Source organism: Ambystoma mexicanum, chromosome 1q, assembly GCF_040938575.1.
Source record: "Ambystoma mexicanum isolate Mex_15411 chromosome 1q, UKY_AmexF1_1, whole genome shotgun sequence".
Classification (NCBI taxonomy): domain Eukaryota; kingdom Metazoa; phylum Chordata; class Amphibia; order Caudata; family Ambystomatidae; genus Ambystoma; species Ambystoma mexicanum.
The window spans coordinates 322,539,922-322,561,335 of record NC_090922.1 but is presented as its reverse complement, the minus strand read 5'-3'; the positions used below and the strand labels follow the sequence as shown (position 1 = coordinate 322,561,335).

At 45.1% G+C, this 21,414-nt stretch overlaps 1 protein-coding gene across 2 annotated transcripts in view; it reads right to left on the bottom strand.

Moving 5' to 3' along the window:
* GPATCH1 (G-patch domain containing 1) overlaps window positions 1-21,414 on the bottom strand; it is a 952,962-nt gene that overhangs the window by 23,057 nt on the left and 908,491 nt on the right. For both annotated transcript variants that reach the window (XM_069639172.1, XM_069639180.1), the window contains exon 19: window positions 1,406-1,551. In XM_069639172.1, the coding sequence (XP_069495273.1) occupies window positions 1,406-1,551 (146 nt within the window). The remainder of the gene's footprint in view (window positions 1-1,405; window positions 1,552-21,414) is intronic.

Here is a 21,414-nt window from a genome sequence, read left to right as displayed (position 1 = left end):
AGCTTGCTCCCATCTGTAGATTGGATAGGCGTTTATCATACCCTTGTTGAAGGTCAATAAACACCCTTGAACTGTGGTCACTTGTCTTACTGTTGATACCATGCCTTCCTTATCAGAGGGACCAGTTATACTGCTCCTTTTTGAAAAAGTGCTTGGATTTCTTCTTTAAGAATTTGTTGATGTTCTTGTGACATCTTGCACTGTTTTGGAGGATGATGAGATTTTGATAGGAACTTTATGTAGTTCTTTTTTGTTACAGTGGAAAGCACCCACTTGTCCGAAGTGATCCCCTCCCATGCTTGGGTGTAAAGTGATATTCGACCCCCTACTGGGGAAACATGGGAGGGGACCTGAACTGGAGCGTCATTGTTTTTGGGCAGTTGTGCCTTTAGAGGTTGCATGCCCAAGATCTACCTCTACCGCGTCTAAACCCTCCTTGATAGGTAGGCTGAAAGGGGGTGGTTTGCGCTGTGTTTTGATATTTATTTTGGCTGAATGGAGGCTTATGGGCAATTTTGGCCTTAAAAAAACCTACGTGTATTGAAGACACCTCTTTGAATGTCGTATCCAGTGAAAAGGTCACTGTATAAAAGCAGTCTTTACAAAAAGCAGCCGGAAAAGACTGGGGTGGCCCAGTAAAAGTGTCTCCATTATACCGAACAAGGGAAGCAGGGGTTGCGAGGGTGCCCTCCACACTCCTTGAACGATATAAAGGGTCTGGGAGTTACAGGGGTGTCCCCCGCTTCCATTACATGGATTGCAGGGGCCACACCAGAACCTTTTTTGTAAAGACGGCTTTTTAAACAGGGACATTTTCTCAAACCTTTGAACGTATGGTTTGTTTGAAACTTGCCCTCAAGATTTTAAAGACGTGTGCTTCCCATGTTGCCTTGAAGCCGGCCTAATCTTCCTCTTCATTGCAAGACTAGAAGATGATAATAAGCGGGCCAGCTGCTAAACACGTTCTACTATTAGTATCCTGAGGAAGCATAGGGCATGGTGTAAAAACGTCAGGCACAAAGCATAGATGACGCTTCCTGACTCACAATCACCCTCTATTTGGCTGTGGTAAGAGTTTAACAGAGGGCCCCACTGCCAACTAGAAAGTCTTTGTGTAAAACAGTGTTTCTCCTGAAACCCCTGATTAATCCGCCCAAAAGCATGGATCATTAAGGGCTTTATGTTGATGTGGAATGGGTTTATGCAATAGCCTCATTGCAAGGAAATGTTTATCAATAATGATATTATGTATGTTCAGGAGGAAAACAAGAGTCTATTTTTTAAAGTTTGTTGAACTTTTTGCCACTATTTCAGAACTTGAAACAAAACATGTACACTGATGGGTTAATACCTACATTTTCATGTGATTTTGCAAAGAGGGTCTGGTATTTTTCTATTCACTCACCTTCTCAGAAGTTCTTGGGGTGATATGTCCATGGCTTCTTCTGCTTCACTCTGATTGCCACTACTCTCTGATGTGTCTGAACTGTTTCCCTCTGCTTTTTTATTCTTTTGCTTACTTTTATGTTTTTGCTTCTTATTTTTCTTCTTCTGTAGAAATAAAATAGTTACATTAACAGTATATTTTCTTCATATTATCCCATTTTGAAAAATAAAGAACACATGATGCACAGCATTTTATTTTTGTTTATCACATGCAAAGTGCTGGAAGTTTATCTGCAACTGGCACATTAGTAGTTTTTCAAAACAACGCACATCTCTGTGCAATTATAATAAACATTTTGTTCACCCTACACAATACATACATTATTCAAGCAAGAAATATGTTTAAATAATGCAAAGAAACATTAGATGTTGTCAGTGTTCATCAAAGACATTTTCATAATGAAAGAAGAAGTGGACTGCCATGTCATCTCTGAAAAAGAGTACAATTTAGTACGAACATTCTTTCTACTTTCAACAATTACTAAGAAAAAAATTAACTGGTCTAGAACATGCTTTTTATTTGCACCCCTGCTGACAACAAACACTTTCACCCATGCACATGACATGAAATCAACCTCTGGGAGAATAAGGTGTAAAAACTAGCAGAGGTAACGTGTGAGTGGGCAGAAACATACAATATGAAGTGCACCAAGGCTTAAATTCTAGCTGTATGCTGCGTGTGCGCAGAGGTTGGGTGGATATGGCACAACAATAGTACTTTTAGTGCCAGAGTATACTGTGCCTGACCTCACAATTCAACTTAATTACCATTCTCTGAAGTTATAATATGATATGATATTTTATTTGTAACGCGCTCGTGCGCAAGTGTTTCAGAGCCCGGAAATAATAATATGATATCTTGTTTTCATATAACACTATTGTTTATAAGTTTCCTAGACAAAATGAATCTGCTATCCAGCTAATCATAACACTAACAAGCCCACCACTCAACAACAATGACTAAATCCTATATAAACACCGCCTGGCGCGGGCTATATGGTGCATCACGCAATTACTCCAATGGTACCCAAGCATATAATCTTATTCACAAAATTGAGTACGTATGGATCAGGAACTAAGGAGCATTACTTACTGCAATTTATGATAATGATGTAATGCACAGTAGGAATCATGTGGACTTCTTAATGAGACTACACCTTTGTCTATTTCCTCCATGTTCCAAACACCTGCTCATTACTGTTAAGTAACATTATTTTGAATATTTGTTTTTGCAATTTGAAATGCAACCTTGTAATTATATGTTGTAAAATATACATCATAACTTTGTAATATGTAATTAACAGCCTTGAAGATGACCAAGTGTTGAAACACGTATCGACTGTCATTAGGATAATAAATCAAGCGCACAAGCAAATTGAATTAGTAAATATCTGTATGACATAAGGGAACAAATGATCTTTGGTTAAGCGGAATTCTCCAGCACAACCTTATCAACTGTACATTTTGGAAAGAGAGGTTATGGGGAATACATTCCAGTGCTGTTGATGCAGCTAACCAACCAACAATAGCAAACGGCCAGAGCGCACCAAGAAACGATTATACCCCAAAACAATTTCTAGTTGGAGAAATAAGTGGTAGCAAGAACATGAGTGGGAAAGGAAGTAAGAACGAAGGGTGGAGGTGAAAAGGCAGAGTGTGAGATTGGAGGGAGAGTGACGTGGTGGGAGGAGAACAGTTAGAAGGTTCAGTATAGTAAAGGGTCAGGAATGAGAGGCTGTAAAAGGTATGAACGTGACGCTGGGTGGAAGAAGGCACCATTCCCTATTCCCGGAGAGACTAACCAACGATTGGGGAGGGAAAGTTAGAAGTTCTCCAGGGAGACAAATAGCCAGCGTCTTAGGGAAAACACCTATAGTCAAAGTTAGAAGAACAGATACGTGTTACAGATCGGTAGTGACTAACAGCCAGGTAGGGACATCTGGGGCTGGGAGGTGGGACCCAGGCCTGGGAAGTTGAGAGAGGAAAGGGTCCTAGCGCCAGAGTTCCCGGCCCATTAGGCTTTGAGCAACCCGAAGAGGAAAATAAACCAGCCATTCTGATAATTAATTTTAATAAAACACCCTTGAAACTTGGCTTTAGGAGACAGTGTGGGTCTTTGTGGCGGGCCCCCCGTCACATATTATTTCATAAACCCAATTTTATACATCAAGACAGCCATATTTATTGGTGCAACTTCTGTGATCCTTAAACACAAGTAATCTACCACTTGTGAAAAATAATACATTAAGAAAAGCACATTAGTACAATTTAACCCTCAGAAAAAAAATATTTCTCAGACGCCATAAAGTTAAGCCAAAAGCGAGAGATAAGTCTAATGCGATTTTATGCCTCAAGAAAGACATATGTTTTGACCTCAACTGGTCCTTTTCAAGGTTATGATTTTGCAGTTCATTCAGTGAACACAGTAACCTGCATTATTTATTAGTTGTAGGCTAGTATACGATTTGTTGTCACATTTCTTAGTAGAGTCTCAATTACATTGTTTGTGACATTCCCAAATTGGGCAATTAGGTAGCCACAGCATGTCAGGTGTAAGCCTTATTTGTGTTTTAGATTGTGCAGCACACTTCATACATTTGAAGGAAAAGTATAAAATTATATAAAATGGGAAAAATAGGCGGGGGAGAGAGAAAAAGAAAACAATATCTCCTTGACGACAGTCACCGCTGCCTCCTGGTTCTACTCGACCTCTCGTCCTTCGGGTTCCACATCAACAAACACCTCTCTTTCAAGACATACATAATTAAGAAAACTCAGACAGCTTGGTATCCGCTCTCCCTCCTGCGGAAAGTCAAGCCCTTTCTCCCTCCGGATATCTTTAGATCCACCGTTCAAGCACTGGTCCTTTCCCATCTGGATGGGGGCAATGCCCTTGTTTAAGGCCTACCATCGTCCTCCCTTGTGCCCTTGAGAAGTGTCCTACACGCAGCCGCACGCCTCATCAAAAGGTCTAGGCAGATACGACCATATCACCCCATCCCTCATCGACCTTCACTGGCTACCACTGCAGGCACGAATCAGCAAGTGTTGCTGCAGCACCTATAAGGTAGTCGCCCTCAAGTCACCCAGCTACCTCGCAGAGAAACTCATCATCTGTGGTGGACAGCGCACCACCAGAAGCTAGGAAATGTGCAGACTTGAAATTTGCTGCTGCAAAAAGGAAAGGACCAGAAAACAATCCTTCTCTGCCTACGCCTCAAGACTATGGAACCTCCTCCCGTCAGCAACATACTTGCTCCAAAAATTCCGAAAAATAACTCAAGACCCACCTCTTCAAGGAGTCTCTCCTCCTCAACAACTAGGCCATCAGGTCGCCTCCGGAGCCACCTGTTTCGCTAGTTGCCGTCCCCGCCTCTCCTCTCCGCCACCATGTACATCTGTACCCCTCCTCTGTTTCCTCTGTATCCTAGCCCCGCTGTATTTTTGTTCTGTTGTTACCTCTTAGAAGTATAGGTAGAAATGCTTTGAGAGCAAGCCAGATAGCCATCATCTTGAGCCAGTTGATGTGCGCCAGCTGCTCCTGCCGGGACCATACTTCATGGACCCTGTGGCTGTCCAGGGTAGCTCCCCATCCCTTTAGGGATGAGTCTATGGTAATGGTGACCTGAGGTGTTGGTTGCTGGAAGGGCTTACCTATCCCCAGGTTGTTGTCCGTACCCCACCAGATCAGATCCTGGTGGAGATGCTGCGGTATGCTGACCTGCTGCGCCTGTGAACCCTTCTCATGGTTCCAGGAGGCTGAGAAATGCAAGTACAACCGCCTAATTTTGAGCCTCGTATGTGGCACTGCAAGAAGACATGCAGCCATAACCCCCGTCAGGTGGTGGTACCACCACGCTGAGGTCACTGCTCTGCTGAGAACAAGCCCAGTGGCCCTCTTGATGGCCGTGATCTTATCCTCTGAGGGGAAGATCCTCTTGGAGCTTGTGTCCCAGATAAGGCCCTGGAAGGGCACCAATATTGACTTTTTGAGATTGATAGAAAATCCCAGGTCGTATAGTGTATTCATGAGGGCGGATGCTGTATGTTGGACCGCCTCCAGAGATCTGGGTAGATATGATGGTCTTGCGCCCTGAGTAGGGCTGCCACTGCGTTCATTATCCTTGTAAAGACCCTGGGGGCTGAATTGAGTCCAAACAGTAGAACCTTGTATTGAAAGTGAAAACCCATGATCCTGAACCTCAGGAAGGACCGATGGGGTTCCCAAAATCGGGACGTGTAGGTAGGGATCTCTGAAGGATGGGGTAACCATCTTGAACTTTTGGAGGGGAAGGGAAAGGTTCAAGGTGGAAAGGTCTAACACAACTCTTAGGCCAGCCTGGTTCTTTTTGTGCATGGTGAAAATTTGTGAATAGAAGCCCATGCCCTTCTGTAAGGCTGGGACTTCCCTCCACTGCCTGGCTCGCTACTAGCGAGTGTATTTCCGCCAACAGAGTTGCTGTACCAATCTGCGGGACAGGAGGGGAGGCAGGAGAAGGAGGAATGTGGAGCTGGAAGCCCATGGATACTACTGAGAAGATCCATGGGTCTGTGAACCTTGCCCGCCAGCGGTGTGTGTGTGAAGGGCAAGCCTGCCCTCCGCCAGAGACTTGTGGATCCGGATGGGCCTGTCACAATTTCTTCCCCTCTGAGGCTGGGGCTGAGGAGGGGGGCTGGAAAAACCCTTGTTAACCGCCTTGTGCTGTTTGCGCCTGTGCTGTTTAGGTGATCTGTCCGGTTGCCTGGACCATCTCTCCTGAAAGCCTCTGAAGCCTCCGAAGGACCGACCCTTGTCCGAGCGCTGCTGCGTTTGGCTGTAGGTCTTAGGGTTGGTCTTGGTGAGGATCGATAAAAATGTCTCTGTCTGCAAACTATTCTTTTTCTTATCGAGTTCTTCATCCGTTGTGGAATGGAACAGCCCCACCGCTCCCTCAAAAGCAGGTCTAGTATGCGTTCCTGCACATCTGGATTGAATTTTGTCGACCTTAGCCAAGCAATCCTCCTCATGTCCATGGCAATGCAAATGGCCCGACCTGAAGTGTCAATGTGGGCCACCGTGGACTCCATGTCTTGTGCCACAATTTTGGCCTCAGCCAGCCCAGCCTTGAAGCGAGCCTGGCTGTGGGAAGGGAGCTCAGGGATGAAATCGGCAATCTCCCACCATAACCTCTGGTTAATAGCCGCCAGCAGGGCATCCGCGTTGGCTTGGCACAGATGGAGAGTGGCGTTGGAATACATTTTCTTCCCAAACGCTTCCAAGATCTTTCCCTCCTTGCCCAGGAGTGCCGAGACCGAAGTCGCCAAAGAATATTAAGGCTTGGAGTACAGTGATGCTGCCGCTATCACCGAGGAATGTGGTTGGGGTGCGCTGACAAAAAGAGGGGGTCCCCTTCCGTTTGCCTATATTTAGCGTCAAAATGCCTATTGGTAGGCGGCATAGAGTGTGGCTTGAGCCATCCTCTTTCGGCAAGTGCTACTACGTCTTTCTGAAGTGTGACTCCCATTCTAGCGGGAGGGTGTAGCGTGAGAACTTCAGCCAGTACCCCCATCTATGGTTGTTCCACCTGTGGCTGCAGGATTCCTAGGTACTCAGCCAGGCCTGCCAGCCCCTCGTGAAAAGCTTTGGCTGACGATGAGTGTCTGGGTCCTCCTCCTCGTCTGTGTCCACTCTTGTGTCCTGCGGGTCCGGGGAGCCGTAGGCGTGCTGGGTGCAGGCAGTGGTGGTGTGCTGATTATCAGTGCCGGAGGCGGCTGAGGAGGCAGAGCTGCTGTGACTGGTACAAGCTAAACGCGAATGTGCACACTAAAAAGAATGCAAACATTGTATAAATGTATCTGCTGCCACCAGTTTGTCTTTAGGCACATATAAAAGTAACCAAAACTCCCAAGTGTAAAAGACTAGGGTGACCGAAAAGTATCCCCACTGCACTGCATTGTAAGATGCTGTGTGCACTGTTAAAACGTTAACAAAAAAGGGAAAAGGTAAAAAGACAAAAGGAAAACAGTTTCCCAGTACTGATAGTCTGAAGGACTGATCGGTTTACCCATGACAAAATGAGCAAACGGCCAGGGGATTGAAGCTGAAGGCCTCACGTCCCTGTAATAAGTCAGGACAGGTTAAAAAACAAATGCAAACAGTTTAGGGGTCCATAGAACATGGAGGGAAAGTTGCCTAAAGAATAATATTTCCTAACAGTGACATTCCCCCATTTCTCAAGTATGGCAATTTAGTGTTTAATCCTATAAGTATCCCAGTTTTACGGTATCTATTTTTTCAACATTTCTGTCTGTATTTATTGTGGTGACAGGGATTGAAGAGACTGAGCAAGTGGCGCCGTAGTGGTTGCTGTAGAGTTTTATTAAATGAAAAACCAAACCCATCTATCTCCAATGCTAAGGGGCTTTCCCTACCTAAACTAAAGAACCTTGAGTGCTTGTCAGGAAGTCTGTGTGAGTCAAAACAAAAAGGCACCATCCCATTCACAAATGCTCCTACTCTATCCCTGTCACTACAACAAAACACCATTAAAGGAATGGTTTGGTCAAAATTTTTTATTGTCCCTACGGGTCGGCCATTTGTTTTTAAGCCTAAGTCGCACGATTTTAGAAAAATTTCCTATGGACCTTACCCGAGTTTTTCGTCCATTAAACACACGTGAAAACAGGCACCAGGGCGCTGCCATTTTGTGATAATCCTATCACTTGCCCCATCGCCCTGGCTGACCTGCTTTTGCGGCACTAAATCATATCCCCCGCCCCTGAGCCTGTCATCATCAGACACGTACCACCCATTTCACAACGCCAAAGCACGTCTCGTGTGAACAATCGCTGCGCTTCAGCTAATGACATGTCGCCATGGAAACGGCAGGAAGCCTCTTTACTCAATAGGTATAAACAGACCGTTTCACAACACACAGCAGCAGATTTTCGATTCCATTCCTCTCTCTGTGTTACTTTGAGTATTCTGTGACTCGTTTCTGTGCTCTGGTCAGCTACCTTTGCCGCTTGTAGCCCGTGTGGACACCTGTACCATCGCTATAAATTATTTTAGTTTGTTTACCACACAATGGCTACAATAATGCCCTACATGTATGAGCCCGAGTATACCGAGGAGGAACTACTGGAAAGGGAAACACGCGAAAAAGATGGGGCTTCGGACGGGGTGTTGGCAGGACGAATCAACGGATGAAGACACTGGACCTAGTCGCATGGACGGTGTTTCCACCTGGTGCACATGCAATCGGTGCAAGCTAATGCCAACCGAGGAGGAGAACTGCTGCTGCTGCGAAAACTCAGGATGCGTGGCCTACATCTCGGAAGGCGAGCCACGACCGCAATGCATCACCGAGCTGCAAGACTTCAGGGCAGCCTGCCTCACACGGTCCGTGTTGAGGATAATGATGGTGCTTATGCACGAACTTCGCGCAACTGTTCGTCCTCGTAATCTGAGTAATGAGTAAGTATACTCTGCTTGTGATGCCACTCCTATTTCATGGTCTTCTACTATATCCAAAATTACATATACATATCATGTTAACGCATGAAAGTCGTTCAATAGTGTGCAGTCTCTAGATAGCATTTGTCCAAGCAGAATGCCATTAGTTACAAGAATTGTCATTGACAACAGACGTTTAATAAACTTATCTTGTTCATTTAAAAACAGTTTGCATAATTCTTTTTCACAGGTGGTACCGGCTGGTGGCCTATCGGTCTTTTACATGGTAGCTTCACGGGAGGCTTGGACACCGCGTTCGAAGAGTAATACCCGCCTGTGCCGTTCGTGCCATAAGAGAAACTTTCCCGAGTGACAGTGTGTCAGGGATGGCACTCTATTAAGAGTGGCACAGGACACCCAGAAAGGGTTTGGGTGGTTGTGCCAAATAAAGTGGACAGATAACACACACAGCGGAAAGGAAAGAGAACGAAGAGTAGGCAAGAGTAGCAAGGGAAAAGATACAGAATGAATACCCTCTTGGGGTGTATGCAGATATAGGAAAAGAGTATTTCACGAACCTTGGAAATACTCTAGCCTTCTGCACAGTTTGCTATAACAGAGGCCCACGCTGTTTGCTCATGACTTGGAACAGCAGCTATGGGTGTCTGTAATGTAGAAACGAGACAAGGGAAGGGGCAGAGGTTGACTGATGGGAACCAACAGACAAGCTCTGTACAAAAGGGTCTACAAACAGTACAAGAGAAGATACTACAGACAAATCCAGGAAAGGAGGTGATAGCAAACTCGCAGAAGGAAATGAAGGGAAAGTCGTGTAACAGGATAGGATAGCAGAGGACAGTAAGGAACAAGGTTGAGAGCTCAGAGGAGCAGGAAAGCAATGAGTAAGCCCACAGGAGTAGGACTGTAAGGTAGAGAGCCCAGAGGAAAAGGGCTTAGGGCAGCAGAGTAAAGCAGACTGCACGGCAAGGAACCCAGAAGGGCCGGGCAGTAAGGAGTGAACCCTGAAGGGCAGGGCCGCTGAACGTAGAAGGTAGCAGAGGACTGTAGAGGGCTGCTAGGCCGAGAACCCAGCGGAAAAGGTAGGTAGTAGGCAGAGGAGCGTGATAAGCTGCAAAGTAGGAAGGCCCAGAGGACAAGGGCTGTAGGTAGTCAGAGTGAGGTAGGCTGCAGAGCAGGGAGCCCCAGAGGACAAGGGCTAAGGCAGCCGGAGTGAGGCAGGCTGCAGAACAGGGGGCCCAGAAGACAAGGGCTGAAGGCAGCCGGAGTGAGGCAGGCTGCAGGGCAGGGAGCCCAGAGGACAAGGGCTGAGGCTGGGAAGCAGCAGAGCGTGATCAGCTGCAATGTAGAGGGCCCACAGGGCAAGGGCGGAGGCTGGAAGGCAGCAGAGCGTGATCGGCTGCAATGTGGAGAGCCCAGCAAGGCAAGGGCGGAGGCTGGAAAGCAGCAGAGCGTGATCGGCTGCAATGTGGAGAGCCCGGCCGGGGAAGGGCAGAGGCTGGAAGGCAGCAGAGCGTGATCGGCTGCAATGTGGAGAGCCCGGCAGGGCAAGGGCGGAGGCTGGAAGGCAGCAGAGCGTGATCGGCTGCAATGAGGAGAGCCCGGCAGGGCAAGGGCGGAGGCTGGAAGGCAGCAGAGCGTGATCGGCTGCAATGAGGAGAGCCCGGCAGGGCAAGGGCGGAGGCTGGAAGGCAGCAGAGCATGATCAGCTGCAGTGTGGAGAGCCCGGCAGGGCAAGGGCGGAGGCTGGAAGGCAGCAGAGCGTGATCAGCTGCAGTGTGGAGAGCCCAGAGGAGCAGGGCTGTGAGGCAGGGAGCCTGGAAGGCTATGGCTGAAGGCAGCAGGGTGGAGCAAGCAACAAGGCAGGGTCCAAGCAGGAGTGAAGGTAAGCAGCATACAAGATCCGTAGGAAGATGCAAAAGGTGGAGGAAGGACTCTCAGATGCAAGAGGCTGAGCCACTGAAGGCAGCAGCCTTTATACTGCCTAGCCCAGCACAGGGGCAGGCTAATTGGTTGCACCTGGCTAAGCACACCTGCAGGCAATCGGCCACCTCCCTTTCTGTTCCTGGGCTGGTGGAAGCAGAGCAAATCCTTAGGGCTTCTGGGGGGTGTAGTTCCTTTGATGACCAATAGGAACAGCCAGGAATCGATGCTTGTAGCCAGGTGCATTGTGGAATACGTAGTTTGTTGGAAAAAATAATAAAGCACCAAAGTCTCGCAATTGGGAAATAAAGTCCCCAAAGTAAATATAGATTGATCCAAGAGTCTGTTGTAAATAAATGATAAGCAAATAGTCCATATAGAGCGTAAATGGATGCGCCCATGGCGCAAGCATGACACAGTGGTCAGTACAGGGGATTTTCCTTCGCTGTGCTGCAACCTGACCTGCACAATGTGTAAAGTCTTGTATTTTTGTGCCATCAAAATAAGATACAAAATAAAACACCACATATATTTCAACAACGGTTGTTTCGATTTTTTAAATGAATCAAGTGTGTATCCATTCAAGGATGGACGTCAGACATCTGTGCTCCGAATGGGTGAAGGTCAGGTCGCTGTGAAGCGGGGTGGTCACTATCTAAGCTAACATAATATATTCTCAATAATGCATGCACTAAATAACACTTGTTCAAAGTCTTTCAGTAGGTTATGTCTCTATAAAAGTCACACATATATCTATACTATCAATTAACACACTGGTTGAAGTGTGGGTCTGTGCTCACAAGAATCTACGGTATGTGTAATTTGTTATTGATAGGCAACGATATACTGTGGTAGGGGTCTAATGTTAGTTGGGGATCTGCTAGGTGGGCATCTTGTCGTGGTCAGTGGTCTGGCACATGAAGAGAATACCTTGCAGGGACACAGGGTCAGAATGGCAGTAAGTTTCCACTGGCGAGGGTGCGTGGGCAAGGACACGTTTGTGGAGATGAACGAGCTCTGTGCTTAGTTCAGGCTGGTTCACATGCAGGACAGTAATCTCAGAGGAAGATTGATGTGTCACATTTATTAGCTGTTGTAAATACCTCCTGAGTTTTCCAGTCAGAGTGGGAACGAGGGTGGGGGCCATGTGCTCTGCGCGCTGTACTATCCCAGTGAGGCCTGGTCATCAAGATGGAGTCGAAAGGGGGTACAAAAATGGATGCCCCGTGTCCTGCTCAGTGGTCCCATCTACGCGAATGTCAACCAAAGTTAACATCACATAAGGGCAAGGGGCGAACCCACTACTGGAGGCACTTGGTCCGAGTTTCTACTGAGAAGTAAAGGATGAGAGGGGCCTGCACGCCCACCGGCCCATCCATCCACCCCCCCTCCCCTATCAAAGGCATTTCGCACCTGTGGATGAGCGCTGCCATGGTGTGCTGTCAGGTGCGATAACGGCCAAGGTGCCAAACACCATGCACACTTCAAAAGGTATGCCACACCAAAGGGGCAATTGCTCACATGGCCTCCTCAGACCCCGTGTCTCCAGGCAGGCCTCCCCTGAGGCAGGCCGCCCCCCTGCAATCCACATAAGTGTGTCTCCATTCAGCAGTCTTCCTGTGCCTTGTCTGCACGCCCACCGGCCCATCCATCCACCCCCCCTCCCCTATCACAGGCATTTCGCACCCGTGGATGAGCGCTGCCATGGTGTGCTGTCAGGGGCGATAACGGCCAAGGTGCCAAACACCATGTACACTTCAAAAGGTATCCCATGCCAAAAGGGCAATCACTCACATGGCCTCCTCAGACCCCGTGTCTCCAGGCAGGCCTCCCTTGACGCTGGCCGCCCCCCTGCAAACCACATCATACCACGACATACACACGTCATTCATTCACAAACACACCCCTGTTTCTAATAAACTATGCCTGTACCTGTGTAACTAAGTTCTTGCAAGTAACAGCGCCTCAATGCCCTTGGGCTGCTTGCGCGCTATATAAATATAAATAAATAAAATAAAAAAAATAATACTTTATAAACCGCTTGATATGTCTCATGAGAACATCTTTGTGATTTGCAAGTCAACTCCTGAACGTTCTACCTGAGAAGCACTGAGATCTATGCTAATCTGCTCGTCGTCGTGCCATCTGTGACCGCTTCGAGCAAACTCGTCAGTGTGCTACCTGTGGCCATCTACCTGTTCTCCTGCATCATACTGCTCGGCCTGCTGAATCCAACTGTTTGTTGGTCAATGTAAGGCCATGTATCCTAGTCATATTTTGGTTATTTTTAAATTTCTATCTATTTGCGATAAGAGTACCCAATAGTGGTATGCTCATTTGGCTCATTGCTATTGACTTTGAGTTTCAATTTTTATGCTATCGATAGATCTATTTATTTTCATCTGTGTCAATTGTCATCGAATTGCATCCTTCGGGGGTCCAGTCTATAATGTAAGCATGTTTCCTTCTCGTGCAAGACAGAACATCCAAGGGACGAGTCACATGTTCAGAGTTTAGTCACATCATTTACAAATTTCTGCAACTTATGCAAACACTAAGCCGCACATGATGAACTGGTATAGTTCCGGCGAGTAAAACAAACTTTGCATTGAACATTGTATGGTTCATTTACTTTTGTATCACATTTTTATTCATCAAGATTGTTTAATAATGTCGATATTTACTTTTCAGAATTTTCAACAATGCCTGCCTGTTCGATTAGCGGTTGCCCTTCGAAGACCCATGCTAAATCTGAAGGCACTACAATGCATGTATTCCCGAAAACTGTTGATCGAATAAGAGAATGGGTCAGACATTGCGGATATCCACTGCATGAGCTTGAAAGTAGAGTCCAACAAGTCTTTGAGGACAAGAGGGGTGATCGATACCGCATCTGCAGCCGGCACTTTCCCTCGAACATGTACGCCACATTTTGGGTAACAAAGAAGAATAAACGGCGAATGACGCGAAAATTGCTTGCAAACGCTATTCACACTCTATTCGTCCACATTCCGCCACTGGTGAGTCAAGTGTCCGTTTTTAGCTTTAGGCCTTGCGGTAGAGTGTAGGTAGCCGAATGGATTCATTGATAGTTTATGTGTTGTTTCCAATCAGTGGAATATCTACAATCGAAGGGAATGCATATCGACCTCATAGCCACGGACAGACACGTTTCAACTGCCAAGACAATGAGAGAGCAGTTCCCACATATTAAACATCAATTTGATGTATGGCATCTTGCTAAATCAATCAATAAGAAAATCTCGACTACAGGGAAAAAAAAAAGGTTTGGAAAGTATTTCACAGTGGTCCCAGTCTATCAGCAACCATCTTTGGTGGAGCTCCAAAACTTGTGAAGGGTCAGTGGAAATCCTACTTGAAAAATGGCGGTCACTGATGCACCACTGTACCAACGTTCACCGCTGGACAGAAAACCTACATTTCCACCAATGTGAACATGGCCCTTTGTCCCCAGAGGAGGCACGGAAGAAGAAGTGGTTGGTTCCATCTTCACCCACACACAAAGCCATTGAGAAGATTGTTTTCGATAAAACTCTATCAAGAGATTTGAGGGGGCTCACACAGGAGGTTTGGAAGTGTTCCACAATGTGTACCTAAAGTACAGGCCAAAGCGCTTGCATTTGAGCATGCAGGGCATGAAATATAGGACTCTACTTGCGGTCTTGGCCCATAACGAGAATGTGTGCCGTGAACAATCTAGCACTACAGGTAATGTAGGGATACTTCGCTACACTACAGCCTTTGCAAAAAGAAGTAAGCAATGGGTGATCAAACCAGTCTATGAGGAAATGGAGTTCGACTTTGTTAAAGGCCTTATTGTTGCTGTACTCGAGAAGCACAGATATGGAATTTTGAGCGTTTCTGTGCAGAGCACTGATGCATTGCCACCAAACATTGCCACTGTGCCATGTCCACCCAAAGAAGAACTCATTGAGAAGTACAAATCCCGGTTTAAATCATTATAATCTGATTGTCTTTTTGTAAAAAAATGTTATTGTACAGTGTACATACAAAGTATGCAAACCCTAACCCCTACCTTCACCATCCTGGGTGGCGAACAACCTGGGTGTCATCTTTGACTTCTCTCTCTATTCACCTCATTACGCTGACCATGTCAATAAGTGTATGTATATATTTTTGTTGATGTAACTAAGTTTCTCAATCTCATGTAAATGCTGTCCACTGTTAACCGAGGGGAGGCTTGCGTATTGCAAATAATAAAATAAACAAACAATAAATCTCACTTTCAACTCAAATCCTCGGGTACTTTATACTTTCCCTGACCTTCCCCCAAAAAGTCAATATCCCCATAGTTATGGTTCTGTAGGGCTGCAAAGCTCGCGGACAACGAGGACAAAATTGGGGGCCTTAGAACGCGCCAAGCGAGCCATTGCAGATGGGAGAGAAGCCAGTTCGCATTTGCACATTGAGGCCCAGTACATAGATGGATTGGAAAAATCAAGTTCTCACAGATGGCTTTACTACGGGATGTTGCAAAGTAAGAATGTATGCTCATTTCGAATGAAGGTCAGCGGCTTTGATTTTCAGCTCGCGGCCTGAAGAGGCCCACAACTCGCACTGGCAGTATAAGGTTCTATTGTTTTTTGACTTTGAGAGACAGGGACCATGCAGAAAGGACTTCATTTGAAGGAGGTGGGCAATAACGTAAGAGACGATAAGGCAGAAAATTCGGAAACTAGACCGAGTTTCATGTTAGTTCAGTATACGAAAAATCGTTGTCACGAGCACAGTGGGATTTACGGACTGCATTACGCAGACACACAATGGAAATTGCAAATATAATGTAAGTAACTCTTTAGACGCTATTATAACGGAATGAAGAATTAATGCATGGATGAATTAATGAATGAAGAGCAAGTAAAACGTTTGTGGGATCGTCTTTGTACCGGGCACAGTCGTTTCTCATTGTGTGTTAACCTCGATTTATTGCGTTAGTATTCGCATTGATTTTAGAGCCAAACATTCTCCATTGCACTATCCTTGCAAGCAAATAGTTTCTGATCGGCCATAATAAATAAAATGAATAATAGTAATAAAGATCGGCTGGCAAGACTATTTATAATTTTTATGTTTTCAAAACAGGTATATCCTACCCTACTGCTACTGCCACCAGTTTCAGACCCCGGCAGATGGTTTTTTCAACCGCCAGCTGCAGCTTCTCGTAAACAACTGCACCACTTTGGCGATCTTATGGGACGATTGCCAAGGGCCCATATGCCCTTACGCGGTACTAGTGGCTAGAAGCAACATATCAACCTTTACGCTGGCCTAGTGCTTAGTTGATGGAACAGCCTTGCGGTTCACCGTGCGACCAAAGTGCTTCTTTTAACGAAAACCAACACCCTGTGTACCATAAAGGAACAGCGTGTGACTCACGATAAAACGGAACAGCATTTGCGGATAGAGAGAAAAGAAAAAGAATCACATTCCGATTTAATATGCCAATTGATGAATATTCTATAAACATTTAATGTCAAATAAATGTACTTTACCAAATGTACCGTGTTGCTGTTTGATTTTAAAGTACAGTTTCAAATTCCGAATTGTGGCGCGCTGTGTTGTGAGTTGATCTGTGTTGGTTTCCGGGTTCTGTGTGAAGTCGCCTGGGCACGTTTGCCTACGCAGCACAGTAACGTCACGGAGAGAGGCGGGGAATGTGAATGTTTTGATAATGTCACGCTCAGGGGCGGGGGATATGATTTAGTGCCGCAAAAGCAGGTCAGCCTGGGCATAGGGGATAGGATTATCACAAAATGGCAGCGCCCTGGTGCCTGTTTTCGCGTGCGTTTAATGGACGAAAACTCAGGTAAGGTCCATAGGAAATCTTTCTAAAATCGTGCGACTTAGGCTTAAAAACACATGGCCGACCCGTAGGGACAATACAAATTTTTGACCAAACCATTCCTTTGAATCCAGCTACTGTTTGTAATTCAGGAGAATGACTCCCTTCTCCTGGTTGTAAAATGTCCACACGCCTCTTGGGTTGTTTAAAGCAAAGGCTCTACAAAAGTTCCCAGTTCTCTGTAAACCCAACAGAAAATCAAATAGTTAGACAACGTTCTTGTTGGGCAAGGAGCATGACTCTTCTGCTAGCTGGTTCCCCATTGTCTTTCACAGTTATTGACAAGATGTGTAGTTTCCTTATGGCATTTTTCACCTCATAGGTAGCTTGCTGCACAGTTTTAATTTCTCAGCCGATTTCTTTGAATTTATTTTACCGCCTTTTGCTGAGAAAAAGATGGGGGGATGGGGTTATAATTAAGGTGGTGGGAGCTTTGAGGGTGGTTGCAGGGGGTCCCCTCCCACATTAATATGATGGAAAATGGGTTTTTAAAAAACTGTGAAATCACGTAGATCCGTTTTCATAATCTCTGGGTTTTGCACCTCTCTTGCTTTGCCCTCACTGGGACGAGAACTCTGTTCCTGGAGTACCTGTTGACTTTCCATTATCGCCCTTTTGTGGAATAGACTTGGGAACTTTATCATAAAATTATTTACAGTTTTCTCTATTTCTTTATGATTTACAGTTTCAAGGATTCTCGCTTTTATTGGTTTTTCCAAGCGAAAAGAAACAGAACTGTTTTCCTTCTTATCTTGAGGAAGGTAAGGTTAAGATCACGGGCTGAAAAGACGGGACTCTTGGCAGGATCTGTACTCATGTAATTGTAACTTGAAGAAACATGAAGAAATGCGCCCAGATGCCCTTGGTGCACTATATAAATAAATAAAATACAAATATCTGGTGTTGACCAATCTACACAATGTAACAGACTGATGACACAAGATGACTGTTGTATGGCTTGGTAGACTAGCCCTGGATGATTCTGCGGTGTGCCCAGGTGGACCTCTCTGTCTCCATCAACAATTGCCCTGCTGAGAACTCTGTTCCCGCTAATGATGGTCCCGAACACTCGTTGACGGGTTTCCGTTTCTTTGGATTGACTCGAGAAGGTAACCCCGTGAATACGCTTCAAGGGGTGTCTGTCCTCTAGAGCAGTACGGACAGACTTTAATCACAACTGCCAAGGTGAGGGTTAGCTTTTTACTGTTTGTAATCTTTGTGCGTGCTAAGCTAACAGTTCTTTACACCTTCCTGGTATTACTAATGCCCTCTGAGGCTCTATTAGGTTTCCCTTGGCCCTCTCCCGGACTATTTCCAGTTACCTGGTACTTGGTATCAGAAGTTTTCACCGGTTTGGCCTGGGTTTTCGTGATGGTCAATCACCTATTTCCACTCTCGCCGCAGCTCGCGTCCTGGGTACTGTACAGCTGGCTGTCGGGAAGCGGACCAGGGACTTGACCTTCCTTCCCTGTATTAAATGTCCAGTCACCACCTCTATAGATATTGTTCAGGTCGTGTAAGTAGCTCTGCGAACGGGTAGGTTTAGCAGTTTTGGGGCAGTTTTTGGACCGCCTGGTCCACCCACTACAGGTCCGTCACCATGACCCAATCTCCATCCTTCCGTAGGGACGACTCCCGGTCGACGGGTATGACGCTTTCTCCTGTCTCCTGTGAACAATGTACCTCTGGTTAACCAGGGTGTTCTTCCACTCCTTCTCTTGTTTGGCTTGACTCCTACCCACCGACCACCAAGTTTCATCAGAAAAATGTTTCCGAAGCCTTGATATAGTAAGGTCCACCTTGACGTAAAGTCAATTTCATTGACTACAGCAGTTCCAGGACTTTTCCCGGTCACTTGCATCATTTTTAAGTGCTTCATCATCTTAGTACCAAAAACATCAGTATGGTTTGAAGTTTTACAATAACAGATGTTTTTGGACATGAATTTAGACCCATAAGGTTCAGGTACTATCGTCAGCCTAATGGGTTGGGGCTTAAGGGGGCTGTGTCCCCCAATGGCCTCCTTATCCCCAGGAGAGGAGTCTCTCTCCATGAGATCCTTCCTCCACGAGAGGGACTATTGGTTAGTGGCCTCACCTCCCTAGCCTCATGGAAAGGGGTTCTCCGCTGGGGAGAAGTGACACCATCTGAAGGATCACCACATTATCCATATTTTTTTTTGTGTAATTTTATCTGTAGCAATCTACATTTTTTTTTGCTCAGTGAAACACCAGTTTCAACTAGTATTTTTCCACATATATTGAAATATAAATATAGTGCTTGTAATCGGATGCTCACAGAGTTGGGTTCTTGCACATCAAGCCCAGATATATGTTCACCTTAAAATCAAACTCCTTCTGATATGAGCAACATCTTTATAACCATTTAAACAACTTAAAAATAAAATAAATTCATTTTTAAGTCTTGCAGTTGTGTTTCTTTGAACAGGCATTGGCGAACAAAGCAACACACACACTTATGCTTTTTTCCGTTGTTTTCAAATAAATACTGAAAGGAAAGTAGTTATTTCCATCCTTTTTATGTGTAAAAATCACTAAAAAGGGAAAACAGGGAGCCTTACCTATAGTACAGTCTATTGTTATTTGAACATTAATTACTGTATGATTATGCAATATTTGCATTTCATCTCCCGGCTGTGCTTCAGCTTATTTTAGTATTCATGATGCCACTATGTAGTATTTACCGCTTTTATTGAAAGGGATATTGCCTTATTTTTGTTTACTAGGCATATGCATTTTAAATATTGAGATTGTATTATGACATTAGTTGATCGTTTTATGATTGTATGACAATTAATGAGTCTGAACAATGTGCAATTTGTGGAACAGCAACGGTATGTTTTAGTTGATGACTTTTATGGCAAACACTGTTTTTTATGATAATGAATACAAATCCTGCCCACCCTCCACCAACAGTACTACACCCTCCCATTGCAAAGCGTTCCGCTGCTCTAATACGAGATTTGGGCTATAAGCAATCAAAATAAAAAATAAATAAGTGGGACATCAGTAGGCAATTGCTGACCAGACAAGTGCAGGAAAGCCGTAGTCAGAGGTTCAAGTACTCACACCATAGTTCCTCAAATTTGTTAAGACTACTTTGAAAAGAGTCAATTTACAGGAAAGGTACAATATACTCCATAAATTTGGCTGCAACTCTTAAGTAGACACCTTTGAATATGCGCAACTCACCATTTAGGAGCAGTGTCAATCAAATGAGCATCAGCAAAGTTACTTTGTGATACTACCTGTTAATTCCAACTTCCATCTGCACAAAGTTCTAGCGGCTATCACGAAGTAAGCTATTTTTATGTCTAAATGCAACAAGAAAACGTCTGCTGGTTCAGAAAGGCCTTGCTCTTGTGCTTTCGTAGACCTGCAAGCACGACCAATGGAAACATTATTGTATTTGACACTGGCACTGCTTTCCAGTTACTGAAATTAAACTTCTAAACAAACTGCTTTTGAACAAAACACACATTTGTAGCAAGAGAAACTATTGACCATCCTTGCCAAAAAGTCGAATAGTCATGTAGAAGGTGGGTGCCCCTTCAGTGATGCATTGGGGAAAAAGGAGGATCTTATCAATTCACCAACAATGGTTGCCTAAGGAAGATAATGGTGGGACGACTAAGGCGACATCCGATCATCCCATATTATGTGGCTTTTTCTTTTTACAAACTTTCAGAAACATCAAAGTGTCAACTGAAAGTTGTGAATCACAACAGAACATTGCCTTTGTGCTTTTTGGTTCTCTAGTCAAACAATATGAATTGGGTAAGTAAAAACTGTCACCTTCCTCTGAAGCATCAATCTTTTGCTATTAGCATAGGCAGGGTACCCAACGTCATTAACAATTTATCAATCAGTTCGGGTAAACCACTTTGAGGAACATATGAGGGCTCCATAAACATATAGTCAAATATTTATGATTTAAACTACAGGGTTCTGAAATGTAAGTAAATCCTGCATATTCAATCAACATGCAGATAAAATGCTGACAACTGCCAAAGGCGTGCCACACGTTTAATCGCTCTGGGCCAGTAATTGAACTTTTCTGGCGTCAAGAGCACTTGGATCAACAAAAGAAAATGTGCAACCTCCGCCTATAACAAAGTATGTAAAAATAAAATGAATACAACAATATCTATTGCCAAGTACCGATTACAAATAGACTTGTGTGCTTTTGCAAAGCAAAGCAGGATCAAAACAAGTCCAAAAGCTTATTAGGGATATTTACAAAGGTGGGTCAAAACAAATCTTCAACAACAGGAATAGGGCTGGGCGAAATTGTGAAATTCAGTTCCACCAGCCCCGGAAGTGAAATCTGTAAGATTGCGATGTTTCGCCACACTCTGCCATTTCGCCTCCCGTGCATATCGAAATGAGAGGGGCAAAGTTTCTCGTGCCATCCCGTATACCAAAAAGAGCTGTGCAAATTTTCTTGTGCCACTGCGCAAAACTAGCACATATTGAAAAGAGTGGCATGAAGGTTCTCCTGCTGCTGTACAAACCTAACATGAATCAAACAAAAAGTGGCGCAAAGTTTCACATGCCGCTCCCCTAGCCTAACATGGTTAAAAGAAACATGCAAAGTTTCTCGTGGCACAACACAAAACTAGTACGATATAAAATAAGCCTGCGGGAAGCTTCTCGTGACGCTGCATAAAACTACCACAGGTGGGAAA